The sequence below is a fragment of the Osmerus mordax genome, chromosome 13 (assembly GCF_038355195.1).
Source record: "Osmerus mordax isolate fOsmMor3 chromosome 13, fOsmMor3.pri, whole genome shotgun sequence".
In the NCBI taxonomy this organism is placed as follows: Eukaryota; Metazoa; Chordata; class Actinopteri; order Osmeriformes; family Osmeridae; genus Osmerus; species Osmerus mordax.
In genome coordinates, this window is record NC_090062.1 from 10,899,715 (window position 1) to 10,917,320 (window position 17,606).

Here is a 17,606-nt window from a genome sequence, read left to right on the forward strand (position 1 = left end):
TAAGCCGTGATGTCTTAATATGTACATTGTTTACATATAAGACAAGGGACAGTAAATCAAATATAATCAATCTAAATATTAGTCTGTTCCAAAGAATACATATATGGATAATTGATATACTGTACCTGTGTCATATTACCTGTATGTACAAACTTGAAATATTGTTGATTCTGTACTGTACATCAAATCTCTTAATTGGGTGTGCTCACGCCTTCGGCGAGCACAACCATTGTTCTCTCACATATATATTATTAGTGTGTTTGCTGCAAGCAAAAACACTATTGTTATTCTGCATACCTATTATTGTGTTTGCTGCAAGCAAAAACACTATTGTTATTCTGCATACTTATTATATTTTTTTTGTGTGTGTTTGTTGCAAGCAAAAACACTGTTATTCTGCATACTTATTATTTTTATTTTTTTAAATTTTCCTCCCATTCTTTGGAACAGACTTAGATTGATTATATTTGATTTACTGTCCCTTGTATTTCATGTCTTTTATCATGCCATTTCATCTATGATGACACACTTGAAATTATTTAATTTGTAAGTGTGCCTCATGAATCAACATCAATTACATGACTGTAAGGCAAATTGTAAGGCCGGAGACACTTGTGTTTGTCCCCGGCTGTGAAACAATTCGGTTAGATGTTCAGGGAGATTGACTCGTTTTCAATTTAGAAATGTGCAAGTAAGCTTGAGCGCTAAACAGTTAATGACATGAAACTCGAACGTAGGTAAAAATCGTCTGCTTGATCAGAGCACCGACCTTAAAGTATGCAGCCGTTTATCTCTGCTATGGATATGGATTTATCCACCAATGCAGTATGTTAACTGACCCCCAGAGGCTACGCTATTCAGAGCATGGAAAGTCCACTGCCAGTGACTCAGAGGCCTTAAGTTAAAACTTAAAAAAGTGATTTTGAAAGTGGATGTCTAAAAACCAGTATTATCTGTATCAACCAGACTAGATTAAGGTTTTCACCGCCGTAGTGTGATAGATACATACAAGGATAACCAGTAACTGTAAATGCAGAATGATAGTTTATTATCTAAATAGTAAGATAATCAATACAATTATAATGAAACATAATCAAATACAAAACATACCTTCAGAGCAATCGTAGGTAATCAAAAGGTATTCATAATGAAACTAGGCGCCTAGTGCACCGGAGCTTGTATAGTAAACAACAACTCAAAGTGATTGGTAAATCTTTCCCATATATACACCAAAACCTGCATACTAAAACTGGGGACACCGGTCATATGAAAGAAAGGTTGTCACATACAAATTCAAATTGGACCATCACTCATCATTACTCAAGGCTGCAGTAGACCAAGTCTGATGCCTTCGCAAGACAAGGGAATATGTAAACACATGTTTGACTACTGCATGCACAAACTCTGTAAACCCTGTAAATATACATGTTACAACATTAAAAGTATTCCTAGAATGTAATACATAAAATAAGAAACAAAATCATATCAAACATGACATTAAAAGCTGTTTAGAACTCTATTTTCATGAACATAACTTTTAATGATAATTTCAGAGTCTTCCTCGGTTCACCTTCCTGTTCAACTGTTGAGACCAACATTTCAGAGGTGTAAAGTGTGTCATTGAAGTGTGACTGTCTTTTTAACATTACAGTCCCTTTTGTGCAAATCAACGACGGTCCGAGATGAGAGTCTGTGACCAGTGACAAAGGGGCTGCATCATTCAGGTCTCTGCCAATACAACTGATTGATGGTACTTTTGAATGCATTATCTAGTTTGTAGAAGTGGAACTGAGGATGTGGTGCTGCGCATTGATTCTACAAATGTATGTAAAAAGTAGTCAAATACATGAATGATGGCACTTAGGCTAGGTCACAGTGTTGCACAAGGTGTTGAGCTGGGACCTGAGCTGGCTGAAGGACGGGCGTGTTTGAGGCGTGTACTGCCAACACTCCTTCATCAAGCTGTATATGTCAGGGGGGCAACCATGAGGTATGGACATCTGGTATCCTAAGAAACAAAGACAACTTTAAAGGGGTACTTCACTATTTTAAAGAAAGTTAAAAACAGGTAAAATAATAATAGTAGTAATACTCAAAAGGTAACAATTTCACAGAATGTAAATCAAATTGAATAGTTGTCTCCAGCCGTAGGTATTATATATCAAAGAGACCCCCCCCCCACACACACATACATGCACACACACATACATGTACACACACACAGCTGATCACTGGGAAGGGAAACTGTTGAGTTCCAGCTCTGAAACACACACACAAAAACCCACACACTGCCACAAACCCACACACTGCCAAACACACACACCTTTCTCCACTTCATCCCTGGTCTGCTGGTTGGTCATGCTGGTGTAGGGAACCATTCCTCTGGAGAAGGTCTCCCATAGGAGAACCCCGAAACTCCACACATCGCTCTCCGAGGTGTAGCGCCCTAGAAGCACAGCCAGGGGGCAGCATTGACATATATACTCATTCATGACCATGATACTTGAAAAACCATTAAGCCTTTATGAAAGCTCATGTCAATATCCCCCTCTTGTCCACATCCCAAAGCTACAGACCTTTCTGTGGATGTTTGGCATGTCTGCTCTTAGTATAGGGGCTACTCTTAGTTGTTTAGACATCTATTCGGGCTGCATTCCTGTGTGTTGCATCACAACCCATCGGATAGCTCTGTGAGTAAGAGTTAGATCTTCCCATACACTCCCACAGTACACCCACGGAAAGCTGTCTGTCTGCATGACTGACACACACACACACCTACAGCTGGCTGATAACTCGGCAGTGGAACTATTGAGTTCCAGCTCTGAGTGGGTACATTGCACTGTGGGTACAGTCCCTGAGTTAGCTGTAACTCAAGGTGAGTGGAGACAGATATATATTGATGAGCATGGGAGAGGGCAGGAATGTAGGAAGGAGGAAACAATGCTAAGGGGATGGATGAGTGGAGGAAAACAGAGAGGAATGGAGGGTGTAAAAAAGGGAGGAGAGAGAAGGAGAGAGAGCAAAAAGGTTATGGAGGAAAAGCATGAAACACAAGATAGAGACGGAGAGAAAGACAGGGATTGAGAGACAGGAAGGAAGAGGGGGAGCCAGCCGTGCGTGGTGCAGAGTCTCGCTGACAAACAGCTCCTACCATAGTTGAGGGCCTCAGGGGCAGTCCACTTGATGGGGATCTGCCTGAGACCCCCAGTGGAGGAGGAGTACACCCCGTCCTCCTCCTCCCTCGACATCCCAAAGTCACTGATCTTCACCAGGCTCTTCTCGCCCACCAGACAGTTCCTCGCCGCCAGGTCACTGTGGATAGAGATAGAGAGAGATAGATATATAGGAGCCGGTGTAGTGAGCGAAGACATGTGAGGAGGAGCAGAGAGGGTGAGTGTTGCAGAGACAGGTACACAAACAGGGAATGAGAGAGGAACACAAATAGCAGTTAGAGTTTCAAATTAATTTGTGGAGAGGAACATTATTAAATGATGAGCCCCTTTGAAAGAATGAAGCTGCTTTATCTATAATGTGTAACTCTGGCAGCTTTGCCTGGCTGTAATGTATGCATGCTAAGAGGAAGCACTCATCTCACTGGAAGAAAAATTGAAAGCAAAACATTTTAAAACAACTATTGAGTTCAAGGTCGTTTAGGATGTTAAACATAACTTATTCATTCATTCATTCATTCATTCGTTCAAGGATTAATTCACTGATGGACAGACTAATTGATTTATTGATTAATTCATTCAGCTCTTTCTCACCGATGGATGCACTTTTTGCTCTCCAGGTACTCCATGCCTGCGGCCACATTCTCCGCCATCTTAACCAGCATTTTTGACTTCAGATTTTGACCTTCACTGCGCAAGAAGGACAGAAAGTCTCCCCCTGCCAACAAACACACACACACACAACACAGACACACACATGACACACACACAAGACACACGACACAGACACAAGGTTAATGAGGGATTTAGAGGGTGCAGCGACTGGCTACTGCTGTGTTTGTGGTTTCCAGAGCTGACACTGACCCTGGACCAGCTCCATGATGATGTAGATGGGCTGATTCTGTGTGCACACACCAATTAGCTTCACAATGTTGGGATGATCATACTGCTTCAGGATCCTGGAGGTCAGAGTAAAGGATGGAGGAAGGAAGAGAGGGAGGGAGGGAGAGGAAACAAGTGAGATGAAAAAGAGAGAACTGCATCCTGACATGTACAAAAATCCTATTAGTGTTTCCAGTTGACAGTTGAACAACATGACAGTTAACATTTCTGTGTACGCATGCATGTGTGTGGTTGTATGTATGTGTGTGTGTGTCAGTGTGTGTGACTAACCGAGCCTCCATTAGGAACTTATTCTTGTGTTCTGGGGCTAGGTTCTCCCTGCAGGCTTTCACAGCCACAGGGGTGTTATCACAACGTAGACGGCCACTGTACACTTCTCCAAAGTTACCCTGGCAACACACAACACCAGAACATCATGCTTGAAAAACAAGCTTAATTACTTTATCATACCAAGCAGTCTGCACGACCCAGTACACACACACTATTATTTGAATGCAACATGGTTAACTTGATTGATGTGTATGTGTACTCTAGGTATTGTATTGCTACATTCCAGCTAGCAAAGAGTTAAACCCACCCGGCCAATACTTTGACCCAGGATTACATCATCATGTTCCAGAACCCACTTGTCCTACAGATAGGAGAGTGGGAGGCAGAGAGAGAGAGAGAGAGAGAGAGAGAGAGAGAGAGAGAGAGAGAGAGAGAGAGAGAGAGAGAGAGAGAGAGAGAGAGAGAGAGAGATAGAGAGAAAGAAAGCAAGAGGAGATGTCATTAAAGCAACCCACAGAGTAGTTACTCTCTTTGACCTGAGACAATGAGTGTGATGGTGGCCAGTCAGACAAGGGCTGCATGTGTGATCTAACACTGCATGGTCCTTCAAGCCACTTGCAACAACCTGCCACACAGAGGTGTGTGTGTGTGTGTGTGTGCGTGAGAGATAAAGAAAGTGAGAGGGGGAAGAGAGAGAGGGATACGGGGAGTTCTGTGGTCATTTGACAGCATAATGCTATATGCCACCCTAGAGGACATTTGAGGCAAGACTGAGTAGTGTGGGCATTTGTGTGGTTTTCCAGTGTTAGGAAGTGAGAGTGAGAGCAACTTGGGATCTCATTAAAATCAAATAGATCCTAAGTGAGCACAGAACACAGAAGCAGCTGGCCTGGCATACGCACACTCATACTCACACACCCGTCAAGACGACACAACTACACATCCTTGAGCGTGTGTGTGCTTATGAGTGAGTGTGTGTGTTACCTTTAGGATAGGTCTCCTCAGGATGATGTCACTCCTCTTGGTGATTGGTTGATTGGAGGACACCAGATGGTGCATCAGCAGAGGGACATTTAGAAAACCCTCTCCATCCAGACGGTATATATTCTACACAGACACACACACACATATAAATCTCAGTTTTGTAATTAGTGATCACCCACTGATACTTAATGTTCTGTATAGTTATAGAACCCCCCCACCCACATACACACAACCCCCCCTCCCCCCTCACCTCACCCAGACACAAACACAACCCCACCAACCTACTCTCTCCCTCCCTCTCTCCCCCTCTTTCTCTCTCCCTCTCACACACGCTCACTCACTTCAGACTTCTGGATGAGGAAGTGTCTGCAGGATCCCTTCCAGTGGACTGAGAGGACGTACTCCTGCTTGCCCTGGCTCTGACGGACCAGGAAGTCCCCGTCGCTGTGCAGCAGCTGCTGCACCTCCAGCCTGGGGACGGCGCCGTGGTACCAGGCCTGCTGGCCCAGAGGCCGCTCCACCTCCGGCACCGCCACGACCGCGGGCGGCACCTGAGCAGCACACACACAAAGTATTGTTAGGAAACCAAAAACTAGAAAAGGGATGCTACTTCAGTGACGCACTTGTGCATGCATGCATGCACACACGTACATACATACTTTAGTGAAGCACACTAACGTGCATGGATACACGTACACACACACAGACCAGACTGTTGGGTATTACAGGTTTTAGGGGGGGGGGTGAGGTATTGTGTAACAGGTCACCCAGAGGGCGACCTGTGTGTGTGTTGTTTAACACACACACATCACAGGTGGAACTATTTGATCCAAAGGTTCATGGTTTTGTATGTGTCAGTACTTCTGTCTAAATTGTCTGTGTGCTTCTACTTCTACATCGACAGGTTCCATGTGCATCCCATCCGGGTCTGTTTACCACCCTCTGCTGTGGTCGTTCTGTGCCGTACTGCCTCGTCTTTCTCTCTGTTCCTTGTTTTGGCTGTTGCCAGAGCCTGTTCTTTGTTTTCTATTTTTGCCTACCTGTTTTTGGATTCCCCCTTTTGAGTCCCTCTCCTGTCCTGACAGTACGGGTGTTAATGTTATCTTTGCGTTACTTATAAAGTCAAGTTTGGCTACGTTCTATTCAGTCACGCGGTGAAACTTTGACATGTGTTCCTCTATCACTAGATCAGATTCACCTATCAGGAAGGAAAACACCATTAATGAGGGCCAACAGACTCCTTTCACTGTGCTGATTAGAGTAAGACCTTACAATGTAGCAATTAGAACCACCCTAACTCTGGGGTAAGAGTAACACAATTATCATACGGAGTTAATGAACTACGGTACCACTCTAGCACAACTACAAACGCACTATCAGGAGGACAGATCTATTGACATGACAGCAACTGTGCTGTAGGGTGCAGTCTCTAAGGGGACCGCCGTGACAGCCATCCGACAGCACCCTTCACTGGCGCAGACAACATGACGCCTCTTCACTTTCAAATGCCTGGGAGGTGAAGTGGCATTCGTAACGTTACTCAGATCAGAAGATTAGGCATGCTAGTTTATGAAGTTAACTTTGGATACAAGAGCCTGACACACAGTAAATGAGTCTCTGTGCATCCCTGTGGTGGAATTGCTAATTGAGCTGGCAAGCTAGCTACACCAAGTCTAGTTCAAGTTCAGATGTTTTACCACAAGGTGCCATATACTTATGTAGGAGTAATTACCAGTCTTTTAATTACGCTCTACCAGAATGTTCTACACATTTTCCACCCCATTAGTTCTTCCTACCACTGTGTGGTACCAGCGCTGAGCCTCAGAACCCTCAGAGAACACACGTCCAAGAGTCTGCTACGGCGAGGGAACTGTGCATTGTGAGTATGTTGAAGTGTATGTGTCTCCACTGTCAGTGTGTGCGTGTGTTGTGTGTGGTGTGAGGTGTGTGTGAGGTGTATGCTATTGTGTGTGTGTGTGGCAGGACTGACCATGTATTTGGGTTTGAACATGTTACTGAGGTGGTTCATGATCCCATCCATGCTGATGGAAACCTTGGATCCATCCTTCTCCTGGAACACACAGCACCACAGGAACACCACGTTTACACTCTTCACGTCTCAAACATGTTAAATACAGGTACTTCCAGGTTCTTGCAATTTGTGCTTGGCATAATTGACATTTAATTAATTTAAAAGCACTTCCTCCGGGATGCCTGTCTGTCACGAGGCACTGCAGAAGGACAAAAGTCAGCTGACAGAGAAGGAGATCACGTTTAAGTTTAGTCACTGGGTAGGTCAGGTGAGGGTTTCTACATCCTCCCCACTGCCGCCACACTGTGCAGGGCCTCGTGCCACGAGAACAACTGATTAAACGATCTCTCAGAAATTCCTTCGGAACAGCATGCAAAACCAGGCAACCATGGAGACGCGTGTCAGCGTGAAGCTCCAGGTGAGGGTTATCTCTGAGATGAAGAACACTGACTGGTTCAGTGAGTCTTGTTCTGTCACATGACCCTGGATGTGACAGAACACCTGTCCTACCACACATGCAGCTGACAACACTACTGTGGGATTATAAAACATTGTAAGAGACAGAGAGTATCAGTCAACACAAGACAGGGTCACAATCCCAAAGTGTAGATATATTGACTAATACATTACATTTAGTCATTTAGCAGACACTCTTACCCAGAGCAAATAGCGAAAGAGAGGTCACATGAGAAACATGAAGAAAGAAGAGATAAAGAGGGAGGTTCTTACACTGGGGGAGAGGGAGGCCCTGTCCTCCACCATGCCATGGGCAGGTGGGGCATCTCGGGCTCCCAGCCACTCCAGCTTCCCCTTCAGCATTATCCTCTGGGCCTCCAGTCTGGCTCGCATTCCCAGGGACAGTGCCACCTGCTGGCGACTCTCCTCCAGTGCATGTCTCTTACTGAACTGGTACACTCTGAAGCCAAAGAGACAGAGAGACAGCTAATGTTGTACTTCATAGATGATACAATCCCCTAGTTATTTTTCACAGAACTGACTCGCCATTCACAAAGAACAGTCTGAAAGTGAGACATTGAGAAGCACATTGATGTGTTCCTGTTCTTTCCTAATTAATGTACAATATGACCTCAATTTCAACACATTAAGCGTGACATTCTTATTGGCAGATGAGTTATCATTACACAACATCCTACAAAAACATGAGGAGGGGCTCTCTCAGTTGAACGCTGCCCCACAACACTAAACAATAGTGAACCACAGGTGTTAAAGAGAGTCTGAATGAGCGCAGGTAGCCACTCCCTACCAAGTCAGTGCTGATACCCAGAGTGTTTCATCAAACTCAGTGTTCTGCAGTTCCCACGTCAACACTGAGAAGCCCTGCTCCATCTGGCCACCCCCCCCCCCCCCACTTCCACAACCTCCACCCCCCTCCCCACCAACTCCACCGCCATCCTCCAGAAGCTCATTCTAGGCTGCATGAGCTAACTAATGAGCTCAGAACCCCCCTGCCGACTGGAGAAGGTCCTAATGACACCAGACAGCCATGGAAATCCAGACAAATAAGAAGAGAAAGCACCCCCACCACACACACAACACTTACAACACACAGCTACTTATCTCAGATTCTGTTCAACGTCCTCCTAAGACCCTTTACTACAGCTGAGATGTACACACATAACGACTTGCGGTTTGGTGACGTTTATTTACAGTCTGTGCTGTGTGTGTCCTTCCATGACTTTCCAAGACTTGTATCTATGTGGGGTTGGAACTGTATTGAGTTGTGTTGTATCTGTGTTGGGGAGTATGGTATTGTTGTGTATAGTATGTATTGTGTTGTTGTGTGGTGTGATTTTGTGTTGTGTTGTATTGTTGTGATTATGTGTTATTGTGTTGGGATGGTATGTTGTGCTGTTATATTGTTTTAGTGTGTTGTGTTGACATACTGTGTTGTTGTGATGCGAGGCTGTGTTGTGATATTGTTGTGATGGTATGCTGCGTTGTTACATTGCTGTAATGTGTTGTGTTGTGATGCCGTGTTGTTGCGTTGATGTCTTGTTGTGTTGCTTGGTCACCTCTGTCCCTTCCTGATGTCCTCCTCATCAGCCTCCAGCTCCAGCTCTAGCTGGTTCACATAGGCCTGCTGGCAGCCCACAGAGCCAGCCAGGGACAGCAGCTCCTCCTCCACCGCAGTCAGGCTGAGGGAGGGAGGGGAGGGAGGGAGGTTAAAGAATGTTAAAGTCCCATAGTATAAAAGCCAAGTACCACTATCAGTCAGTCTGAGTTATGGACTGTGGATATGGACATGTAGGGTGAATGGTGTGTGTGGTGTGTTTGTGTGTGTGGTGTGTGCAGACATGTCACTGTGTGGATTGAAGTGTACGTGTGTTTGGACAGACTTGTGCTGGATCCCCTCTACAGTGAGCTCATTCATCTCCAGCTCTCCAGCAGTCAGCCAGTCTGTGTCCTCCAGCAGGCCACAGTCAAACTCCACACACACTGGAAGCTCCCCAACAGACCTACACACACACACACACACACACACATACACACACACATTCACACATGTAAACATAAATGCATGCATGTATACACACAACATAACACACACACGCAACATATCTGTACTCCAGTGTTGACCAGCAGGATGGTAGACAGTGGGTAGAAGGATGGTTGGTGGTGACTAGTGACCTATTCTGCTGAATGAAGCTCTCATACTCCTTCTCAGGCTCAATAGCCTTCAGGGCTGTGGACATCTCCCTATGGATGGACAACACCTCCTGATGGAGCAGGCTGGACATGTCAAAGTACTCCTGTAGGATCTCCTTCCTGGGTCAGAAGTCAGAAGAAAGTTGGTTGTGGGAATTAACATTGTTACACCAGCAAACTTCCAGCACAGCTGGGAGGAAGTGACAACACCAGCACTGAGAGGAACAGTGTTTTATACGATTACGCAAACTCCAGTCTTTGACACTCATTTCCTCACGTGCACTCTCTCTTTAAGTCTCTCTCTTTGGAATGTCTTTCATTTTTATCATCTCTCTTCTTGTCTCGTGCATTTATTCACTTCTGCTCTCTCTCTCTGTCTGTCTCTCTCCTACTCTTTCTCTTGTACACACACCCACACACTCACAGAACAAGCACCATCTCCTGTTGCAGGTTTTGCAGTGCGCTGAGCAGGGCTGGCTGGGTCTGGCTGTAGTGGTGTTGATGATACACCTGGGCAGCTCTTACAGACAGCACATACTCATTGTGGACCTCGTGGAGACGCAGGGTAGCCTTGACGTAGCGCTCCCGAGCCTTCTCACGGTCTTTATCTAGTCGATAGGATACACAAACCCACACACACACACACACACAGAATGGAGACACACACACAAATAAAACATCAGGGACGCACACACCAAGAAGAAACACAAAAAGAGGATGTGTACATAGAAGTGGACTGATTTATCTGATTGAATTTAGTGGACCCATTTCTGTGTTGTTCTGGATTAGGAAGTAATGTTTCTCTAAAGTGAAGCTAAGCAGAGAGATGATGTTCCACTTCCCAGTGTGGGACAGTCAGAGTGAGAATAAGAGTGGTTATGTGTGTGTGTGTGTGTGTGGGTGTGTGTGTGTGTAGCTGAGTCTATTTAGACATGTAGCCCTGCCTGCAACTGAAAATAATCCAAACTCTACAGCTACATCAGCTACATTTGTGTGTGTGTGTTGGTGTATGTGTACAGGATGTGTGAAGTGTGTGAAATGTGTGATTTGTGTGATGTTTTTAATGTGTGTGAGGTGTGTGGTGTGGTGTATGTGATAGTGGGCACCTTTACTGGCCTCCTGGTGTTTCTTCTTGGCCTGGGCAGCTTCCCTCCCAGCCTGCCTGTAGCTAGCCTTCAGTCGCTCCAGGTCTGTCTGGGTCACCTGCACCCCCCCAACACACACACACACACACACACACACACACAAACACAATAGCTGTTAACACCACCACCTCACTTCAGAGGAAAACAAACACACTCACAACACATACACAGAACTCAGTGTCTGTGTGTGTGGCGGTTTTTGTAGTTGTGTGTGTCTGTGTGAGAGAGAGAGATAGCGAGATAGAGAGAGGGGGAGGGAGAGAGAGAGAGAGGTAGGGAGACAGACCCTGCTTAGCTCCAGGCTGAGCTGGCTCCACTGCTCTCCGTAGGTCTTCCTGAGCTGCTGCTTGTCTCTGATGAGCAGGGTCAGCTTGCTGACGGGCCCAGTCAACAAGTCCTCCGACCGCCGACGCATCACTCGGCTCAGACCCTCTGTCTGAGACACCAGCACACCCCACGACTGGGGAGGGTGGGAAGGGAAAGACTCACTACCTACTATCAATTTAACAACCATTAACATAAGCAATGATGCACAGCAGGTATCCCGACACTAGATGGGCTCAGACAGTAAACAGCCAGTTAGCAGCTAGTAAGCAGTTAGTAAGCAGCCATAAGCAGCAAGGAAGCAGTAAGTGAGCTCACCTTGTTGAGCTGGCTGATGTAGTCGAGCCCCCCGCCCGGCTGGGGCCCGTCCAGCCTCTCCACCATAGACGCCATCTGGTGCAGCTGGGCCGAGAACTCCCGCTCGCTCTTGGCCCGCTGGCTCATCCACTTCTTCATGACCTCCATGAGACGCAGCTCCGAGTCCTGCAGCCTCATGAGGGAGGCGTGCGCCTGTGGGCACCACAGGTCCTCCCCAAAACCCATCTTGATGTGATAACCCACACAGCTATAAAAAAAAAACACACCATTCAAATTGACAATGTAAATATTTCATTATGGTGTCTTGATACACAAAACATCATATTGTACTATTGCAGTCCTAGAGGAATGATGGGGTAAAAAAGAATAGCTTTTCTCAAATGCACAATGATGGCTTCAGGTTTGAGGTTTGTTGGCTGGCCTGCCATATACTGAGGTAAACAGATGGCTTTGAACTTTAGTTCAATAATGGCCAGAACACTACAATACATTCTATATTTAAAAGTGTGTACACAAAGTTGGTTTCACTTCCTATCAGTTAATTTAAAATGGAGAAAGTTGATAATTTATGAGATAAAACTTCCTGTTGCAGTTTAGAACTGTAGAGTTCCAAACTGTTTTTGGTTATCAGATTTGTGTCACTGCCTAAACCAAATTCCATACTATAAAAAAGTTTGACAAAGTATTAAAGCCTATGACACTCTCTCTTTAAATAGAGGGTGTAGGTGTATGTATGGAGTATCTATTTAAAAAAATATTTTATCTGCAATACAATTTTGAGTTGGTCTTCTTGTCACCCCCTCCTCCAACATATTCTTAAAGGTTATACATTATGGTCTACTGTACCGTACATACTTGTGTTAATTCAGCCGGCAACGTCAGCTTCATTTAACAAGCACGGTCAACCAAGCGGGTCATGAAAGTTTCACAAACGGTTTTACATCGTTCAGACAAATGACAAAGGATCCTTACCTCGCGTATTCTCTACCAAACGTTCCGCTTCTCTCTTATCCGACGTTTTAGAATGACACTCACACATTTATTAGAGATGCTGACTTGTCTAAGATGCATTTACCTAAACCGCAGGTCGTTTCAACAACCAACATCAATCTTAAAACCAGGAAACAACCTTGCTTCTGCATTGCAGAGAAACGAGAACACCGATCCTCGGACGGGTCGCCACTAGCCCACGGTAAGGTACATATATATATATATAGCGATTGCGTCAGCGGCATGGTTAATTATAGTAGGTATTAAAAGGTTTTAAAGCAAATTGACACGCCGCATGCGTCTATAACGTAATAATTAGCAAACAGGGTGATTTAATTGTAAACATTTGTTAATAGGCCTTTACTAACAACTATTAAAATGAGAATAATTCACTTTGCTGCACACATGTGTTACACCGTGCACAATACCCATGTGTTGAACAGGTAGCACACAAGTTGCTTTGTTTCGGTTACTAGCATTTGTTGAGAGATCACTTCCCATTTCGATTCATCTCCATTCAAAACCCAAAGACACGTTTTGAAGTTTGCATAGATCTTTATTTTCGTAGAATCTATAATCCGCATATTGACATCAATTAAATAAAAAGAAAAAAAGATCAAAAACAAAAGAAAACTTTAAATTACAAGAAAATTACACTGCACCATATATATATAGTACAAAAATAGGCCTTATTTTAGGGTTAAATGTCCAGTCTAAGATAGTCGTTCTGTTACATTAGTCCTCATGGGTGTAAGGTACAGTTCTCCGTCACCGCAGGTGACCTCATAGAGGGAGGTGAGCAGAGCTTCATGGAGCTGCCCTGCCAGACCCCCTGAAGTGTGTTTCCTCTATCACACACACACACACACAGACACATTCACACAATCTGATTCAGCCCTTAAGTGTGTGGGTAGGATACATTCTCAACCTCCTCCCTCCACAACCGATAACTGCTGTGGGTTTTTATGTATGTAGCTTCCATGTGTTTCTATGTGTGTGTGTGTGTGTATGTGTGTGTGTTTCTGTATGTGTGTGTCTGTATGTTGAAGCGTACAGATTATTACTGCTCATCTTAGTGCCTCCACTCTCCCCACTGAGAACAGTAGGAAGCTGATAGTCACTGTTCTCCAAGGCAGGAAAAACCGACAACGTAAACAGAACAAAATTACTTCACTGATTGGAAGTAATCAATGGAGAAAAATAAAAAATAAAACCATGAATAATCTCATTTCAACACCGTGGCTCATCAATCCAGACAGTTTCTAAAGACCTGTTAAATGAAACACGGGAACTCATTTCCTACCCCTATTCTCCATCACCCCCTCAACCCTAACATACACACCAAGTTACACATCTACAGCATGATCCAGCATTGATAGACCTTAATGTGCCTCTCAATTACATAGGTTTCTACCCATCCAATAGATTCAGGTTTCAGTTAGTGTTGAGACAGGTTTGGTGAGGACTTGGGCAGCAATCTGATGGTGTAGTATTCAGTTTATGCTCTAGAGGGTGCAAGTTCCCAAGAGACTCTTCCATTCCTATGGCCATGCAGTGGCGCACACACACGCACACACACGCGCACACACACGCACACACACACGCACACACACACGCACACACACACAAACAAACTGAGATAACGTCACTGAAAGCCTTAAAACGAAGTGGAACTAGTAGGTGGAAATTCTTACAAGAAGTTTCTTTTTTGGGATGTAGGTATCCACTCATGGTGACCTGGCTGACGAGCACGCCGAGGTTGTTCTGCTGCTCTGGAACCTCGCTGTGGCTGAGGACAGAACGGACAGCTGCCTCAAGCTCATGCACATCATCGCCATGACAACTCCAATCAGTGGGAACCCCACTTATGCACTGAAAATGCATAATATCATTGTCCACCATCATCTCCACCAAACAGGACGAGACTGTTAGAGATATGAGTCTGAAGGGATGTACATTGTTTAAGAGGGGCAGATTGTAGAAACAAGACACATGGTTGGAGTCCTAAAAAACATAAACTCCTAAAAAATCCCTTTAAAAAGTGTTTCACCTAAAAAGATATGAATAGAAAAAACTGGTTTTGGGCGATAGTGTTATACAGTATTTGATATGGGGTGTATTAAACTACTAATATCTTTGTCTGATCAGAAGCAGGTGGGGAGGGAGATATGATCCTCAGAGCTTCTAGAGTGGATGTGGTGCATGATCCTCAGAACTTCTAGAGTGGATGTGGTGCATGATCCTCAGAACTTCTAGAGTGGATGTGGTGCATGATCCTCAGAGCTTCTAGAGTGGATGTGGTGCATGATCCTCAGAGCTTCTGGAGTGGATGTGGTACATGATCCTCAGAGCTTCTGGAGTGGATGTGGTACATGATCCTCAGAGCTTCTGGAGTGGATGTGGTGCATGATCCTCAGAGCTTCTGGAGTGGATGTGGTGCATGATCCTCAGAGCTTCTGGAGTGGATGTGGTGCATGATCCTCAGAGCTTCTGGAGTGGATGGGGAGTAGAATACTCACAAATTCCATCTCCCAGACAGGCCTTCAGTCCCAAACACCCCACATCCACCCCACATCCACCCCACATCCACCCCACATCCACCCCACATCCACCCCACATCCATCCACACTACTGGATCAGGGATCATTACTGCCACTGTTCGACTGACTGAACACAGACTCTTTATCCAACCATGTTGAAGGAAGCCTATGACAGAGCCCAGGGTTAGGGCGGGGGGGATCTGGTGTCTGGCTGGGCTTTTTGATTCTGTCAGCTTTGCAGCGTGTGAAAGCCCTCTCCATCACAGCCCCCTCTCTCACTCAACAGACTTTCACGCTGAAAAGCCATTGTCTCAATAATAAGTCACTCGTGTTACACTGAGCCCTGCACACACGCACGCACGCACTCTTCAAAGACCCTCTTTCCAGCTTCATGTGACAGCCAATTAGCAGCCTGCAGAGGAAGTCAATAAGAATTGTGATTGGAAATGGGGTTTATTGCAGATCCAAAACGAATCTGGGGTTGGTGCTGGGCACAGCTCTGTTGACAGTGTTGCGCTCTAAACTATATGGGGGATATGGTGGCAAGCCCTAACAACTGAAAAAAACTTATATAACTGAATGAATCACTTAAACCCAGCATCCCCTAGCCCCTGATGGGATGAGGAAAAGTTGGGGGGATGGGGGGGGGCGGTGCCTAGGAGAGCAAAATGCACCAACTGAGTTTGTGGGCAAAGATGATACAGGCATGATTTAGAACTCAGCTGTGTGTTTACAACACACCTGTTTACCATGTATATACACACACACGCACCCCCCCAAGCATACAAACGTAAGAGTCATGTCTCATTTGACAATCTCATTCGGCTACTGCACTGGGACTGACATTGAAAAAAAAGATAGAGAGAGAGAGAGAGAGAGAGACAGTGGGAGTAAACAATGATGGTTTGTTTATTGTGACACAGGGATGCCCTGAGAGCCTATGGAGGCTCAGACACACTCTCTGTCAGACACACTCCGTGTCTCTAAATGATAGGGGGCGAGAGAGGGCACACTGCCAGTTTAATAGAAAAGCAGTCGAGTGTGAAGGGAGTGCGCTCAGGCTGTCCCAGACCCTGGCAGACAGACAGCAGGCTGCCACCAGGTCACCTGCAGGCCAAGGAAGACTGGAACCAGGGAGCCAAGGAAGCAGGGGGGAGGGATAGGACCACAGAAGACCGTGATTAAACCTGTCATGTGTGGACAGGTGTGGGCGATAGAGAGATGGGGGGGGAGGACAGGGAGGAGGAGTGGGGGGGAAAGGGGGGGGGGTGGAAGACAGGGAGGGGGGGGCGTTAAAGAGCACTTTGCGTTTTGATGAAGGCAGTCCTCTCATTGTGGCCGTCAAACTCTTCGTTCTCAGAGTCCGTGTTCATCCCGTCCTCCCCCCACATCGAGGGGATCCCGCGATACGCCACCATCCTGCCGGCCCCTCCCAGACCCAGGCCCTCCCTCAGGCCCGCCGCCCCGGCCTCCAGGGACGGCAGCTTGACCGTGGCCCCCGAGCGCATCTGCAGCAGCACAAAGACGCACACGAAGGTGGTCATGATGGCCATGCAGCTCAGCACGGCGATGGTGACGGGCAGGCTGGAGGCGGGCTGGGCCGGGGCGGGGCCACCGGCGCTGCCCGCCCCGACCAGGAAGCCCCCCGGGGAATCCCGCTCGATCTGGTTGAGGTGGATGCAGGTGGCGGTGACGGAGTCCAGGTGGCTGTGCGGGGGGCAGGAGAGGCAGGCCATGGGGTCGGGGGCGCGGCAGGTGACGCAGGGGGCCTGGCAGGGCAGGCAGGCGGGAACAGACGCAGGCTCGGCGTAGTTCCCCAGGGTGAAGTTGACGGGCTGGGACCCCCCAGTGAAGCCTGCTGGACACTCCTTCACACAGCCCTGCCGGAAGAGGTAGTAGCCAGCGCTGCATTCTGGGAACACAGGGAGAGACCAGGTCATCGTAAACGGATAACATTGTGATGATCTTCTCCAGAGCTCCCCTCCCATGTCAAGGCTGCGGAGAGTCGGGTTTGTGCCAGAGCAGTGTGTGGCGTTTGGACGTGTTGATGAGCTGGGAAGGTTGTGTGCCAAGGCAGACAAAGCTCCTATTCAAATCCTACATATTACCGCTGAGGATATGAGACATTTCTGGGCCCCTCAGCTGTACTTGGCACTCCCAGTTAGCAGTCACGTCACAAGCATCCACTACAGACCTCTAACAGGCCCAGCAGTCTTAATCTGAGGTGAACTGGGACAGTGCCAGTTCAGCTAAGCCATGTGAG

The 17,606-nt window shown here is 46.4% G+C and overlaps 2 protein-coding genes across 2 annotated transcripts in view; both read right to left on the bottom strand.

The window, feature by feature from the left end:
- Window positions 1–1,027: 1,027 nt before the first annotated feature.
- Window positions 1,028–12,905, bottom strand: fes (FES proto-oncogene, tyrosine kinase). Its single transcript, XM_067248456.1, has 19 exons — window positions 12,786–12,905; window positions 11,814–12,060; window positions 11,458–11,631; window positions 11,133–11,229; window positions 10,451–10,634; window positions 10,009–10,146; window positions 9,717–9,836; window positions 9,393–9,515; window positions 8,089–8,275; window positions 7,318–7,398; window positions 5,669–5,878; window positions 5,328–5,450; window positions 4,651–4,704; window positions 4,344–4,462; window positions 4,035–4,129; window positions 3,765–3,888; window positions 3,152–3,312; window positions 2,324–2,446; window positions 1,028–2,008 (listed from the first exon to the last, which is right to left on the bottom strand). Exons 2-19 carry the CDS (start codon window positions 12,036–12,038, stop codon window positions 1,866–1,868), a joined length of 2,481 nt encoding a protein of 826 aa, XP_067104557.1. The 5' UTR covers window positions 12,039–12,060; window positions 12,786–12,905; the 3' UTR covers window positions 1,028–1,865.
- Window positions 12,906–15,410: 2,505 nt separating this feature from the next.
- furina (furin (paired basic amino acid cleaving enzyme) a) overlaps window positions 15,411–17,606 on the bottom strand; it is a 53,814-nt gene continuing 51,618 nt past the window's right edge. The window contains 1 exon segment of the mRNA XM_067248457.1: window positions 15,411–17,255. Within this exon segment, the coding sequence (XP_067104558.1) occupies window positions 16,636–17,255 (620 nt within the window). The 3' untranslated portion in view covers window positions 15,411–16,635.